The 3,414-nt window shown below is 48.4% G+C and overlaps 1 protein-coding gene across 1 annotated transcript; it reads right to left on the minus strand.

Annotated features, from left to right (window-relative positions):
* Positions 1 to 707: 707 nt before the first annotated feature.
* On the minus strand, positions 708 to 3,414 carry ccn1 (cellular communication network factor 1). The gene is made up of 5 exons (XM_021324301.2): positions 3,198 to 3,414; positions 2,819 to 3,047; positions 2,195 to 2,539; positions 1,886 to 2,088; positions 708 to 1,765 (listed from the first exon to the last, which is right to left on the minus strand). The coding sequence occupies exons 1-5, from the start codon at positions 3,243 to 3,245 to the stop codon at positions 1,463 to 1,465; spliced, it is 1,128 nt and encodes a 375-aa protein (XP_021179976.2). The 5' UTR covers positions 3,246 to 3,414; the 3' UTR covers positions 708 to 1,462.

A 3,414-nucleotide genomic window follows, 5' to 3' on the forward strand; every position in this document is an offset into this window, starting at 1 on the left:
GGGGCAGAATGGGTTGAGTTGAGCCAAAGCCAAAAAGGGGAAGACGTGAGCCTTCTCTGCTCCTGAGGGCTGTTTAAAACTGCTTAGAAGACCCCCTGCAGCTCAAGAGCCTCAATGCACCAATGAAACTAACTCCTGTTTAAAGGCAGCTGCTAATGAATTAGGTCAATTTGGTAGCTCTCTTCCCATACGTGAGAAGAAGAAAAAAAAAAAAAGAGCAAAGAATGCATTCATCAGATACAGGCTATTATGCACAATTATAGTCTTTGTCCGTGTTGCATGGTGTCTAATCCCAACACACTGAGGGCAGCACTTAAGATTCTTGGCATACTCTTGGACTCATTGCTACCCGTGGACTTAATCTCTCTCTCTCTCCCTCTCTCTCTCTCCCCCCCGAACCCTTCTCAGAATCAGTCAAGTGAATGGCTTGGACAGATCAAGTGCAAGCAAGCTAGGTCCCAGCAGAATGGCATTCCGGAGCAAAGAAAGTCAGTGGAGGGAGACTCAAAGGTTGGGTTATATAAAAACACTCTGACCCCGCTCGTTGTCTGCCTGAGAATCACTCGGCTCTACGGCATGACATAACAGGAGGAGTTCCTCTTCGGATATCCTCCCCCCACCTCTTGTTTTCGTTGTTTGTGTGTTCGTTTTTTTTTTTTTTTTGGTTGTTTATTTTTTTCGTTGTGACAAACCAAAGGAGCCAAGTGTCATATTTCATAAATAAATCAGTTTTATTGTTGCATATAAAATTAAATCATTTTACAATTTATTCCAGTATTACACATAATATCCAAATAAAGTAGCTACATTTATTAGATAAATAATATTAATAACAATAATAAAAACATTCATCCTTTGACATGTTTCGCTTTGTCTTTTTTTTTTTCTCCTTTCGTTCTTCTCCATGAAGGGACATCAATAGCTGCCAAAGAACATGAACAATAATGCCCACGTCAGGAAGGAATGGAACCACGCGGCCTGTTGGACAAGTCGCCGAGTTACATTTTGTTGTCTTGTTCTTTTAACAAAAATAAAATATACACAACATGGTATGCTAATTGAAAATTGCGCGCGCGTACATCCACCTATACACACGCAAGTCTACAGTCTGGGTCATATCGGAGAGAGAAAAAAGATCGAAATATACACTGCGAATAGCATCAGCAACTAGCGTGAATGTACAATTATTAATTACAACCTGCTCCATGACGAAGCTACTTTCAAAGCTCCAGTAGTATGAAGCGAATCATATTAAGAATGCTGATGTAGCCACAGCAAACAGTGCACTTCTTTGAGTCCTCGTGATGTAAGTCCACAATTCCTTAGGAATCTAGTTACAACAAGAAGATGGTAGTTGGCTGCTGGTTCTGCCGTCACCCCTGCAGTCGTCTGGACTGCTATTGGCCGCCAGTTGTGCAGCTGATCTCGTTCTGGCTGAGGGGACAGGGTGCTCTGGCGCCAATCAGTCTCTGAACTTGTGGATGTCGTTGGAGAGGCGGTAGAAGGGGTACGAGGCTTCGTTGGCGTGTGGACAGTTGTAGGTGCACTTGCAGGACTCGATCATCATGACGTTCTTGTGGAAGGTCTCGCCGTCCTCACAGCGGAACCTCACCCGGATGGTTCTGGTGTCGTGGGGGCTGCAGCAGCGGCCGTCCACGCAGGCTCCGCAGTACCTGGGTCGGTATTTCTTCAGGCTGGAGCAGCCGGCGTAGTTGAACTTCACCGGCTGGATGGACTTCTTGGTCCTGCTGCACTTCTTTCCTTTCTGTGGAGGGACGAGAACAAGAACGTTGGGGGATCAGTGGTGTGCACACAGCCTGTAGGAAGATCTTTTCTGTATCATGCGTCTCTCCGCGTCCTTCAGGCGGGCTTGGATGGAGCTTACCTTTAGACTGGAGTAGGGCGACTGGGTGCAGGGGCGCACTTCACAGATCCGTGTCTCTTTGACCAGTTTGCACTCGCTGTTGTTGTTGGTGACTCTGGTGGAGATGCCGGTTCCGCAGCTCTTGGAGCAGTGGGACCACGGTGTGGTCTGGACGATGCATTTCTGACTGTCGAGCATGTGGACCTCAGGATGTGGTCTGAATGCTGTGAACGGAAGAAGTAAAACAAGTCAGCGAATCCATTTGTGCTTCAAATGTTAGAGACAACACATGCATCCAATCCAGACAGGAGGGACGGAAAGATTTCTTACCAGGTAGGGACTTGAGTCCTCCCTTGAAAATTGCAATGAGCTCATTCTTCTTGGTGAGGTCTCTCTCCAGCTCTTCATTCGGCATGTCTTTGCCAAAGATCTTTTCTAAGATGTCTGTCTCCTTGCCATCGTCGCACACCCACTCCTCGCAGCACTGGCCAGGAACTTTCACCAGCCTGGGATTGGCACAGCCCAGATTTGGCAGGGAGAGCTCTTGCGGACAAAGCGGGACACATCCCACCGCTCCATCAATGCATGTGCATTGGTGTTTACAGTTGGGCTGGAAGCTCTCGCCGTTCTGGTAGATCCTGCTGTTGTACTCGCAGGGTCTGCCCTCTGACTTGGCTGCAACGGAGAAAAGAAGGAGAAAAAAAAAGAGAAAGAAAGGAATGTTATTCTTTCCTGCTCTTCTGAGAGATGTCTGCTAAAAACATCCCACGGCTGCCAGATAAGGATCAGCTCAACTGAGAAATTCTGCCCGAGGAGTCTCTCTCCCCTCTACAGTGGGCTTTGAGGTTTAGACTAGTTGCATTCCACAGTGCTGAAATCACCCAGGTCCCACTCCTCTCACTTACGGAGAAGGGGAAAAAAAATTCAAAAAGCAAGCACGGTCTGAACACCTACCACGACAGATGCCCCGAGTTGTGGCGGCAGCAAAACTGGCCCCGAAGTTACACTCCAGGCCCTTGGTGTGGTCGCAGGGCTCGGTCAGACCGCAGTCCTCGTTCAGCTGCCTGGCGCACACCTTGCAGCAGCCGCAGCCGTCCAGGACCACGCTGACGCCGGGCGCGCACTTGGGCATGTCCAGGGGACACTCACACACGGACGGACAAGAGGGGGACGAGGAGAGGACCTGCGCAGTTGACGGGAGAAAAATGTCCTGACTTAGACTTGAAATCTTGATTTCACATCAGTTGAAAAGTAGGGGGGGGGGGGGGGACTTTTCGTTTTACCAAATATAATAAGTGTTGGAATAGAATAAAAATAAAGAATAGAAACTCACCAGATGAAGGCTTCCGAGGAAGAAAACGGCAAATGTGGACATCAGCATCTTGGACAAATTTCCTGTGCGCAAAAAGAGGAATCCTTGAGAAAAAGTCTGCGCCTTGGGTAGTATTCCCTCGCTCGGTCGTTTGCTGGTAGTCTCTGGGACGTTAGAGGCTCGCTTAGAGCAGCTGCGACTCTCGGTGAAGCAGTTGCTGTCTGCTGAAGCCTGGCCA

The sequence above is a fragment of the Fundulus heteroclitus genome, chromosome 9, assembly GCF_011125445.2.
Source record: "Fundulus heteroclitus isolate FHET01 chromosome 9, MU-UCD_Fhet_4.1, whole genome shotgun sequence".
NCBI classification, from domain to species: domain Eukaryota; kingdom Metazoa; phylum Chordata; class Actinopteri; order Cyprinodontiformes; family Fundulidae; genus Fundulus; species Fundulus heteroclitus.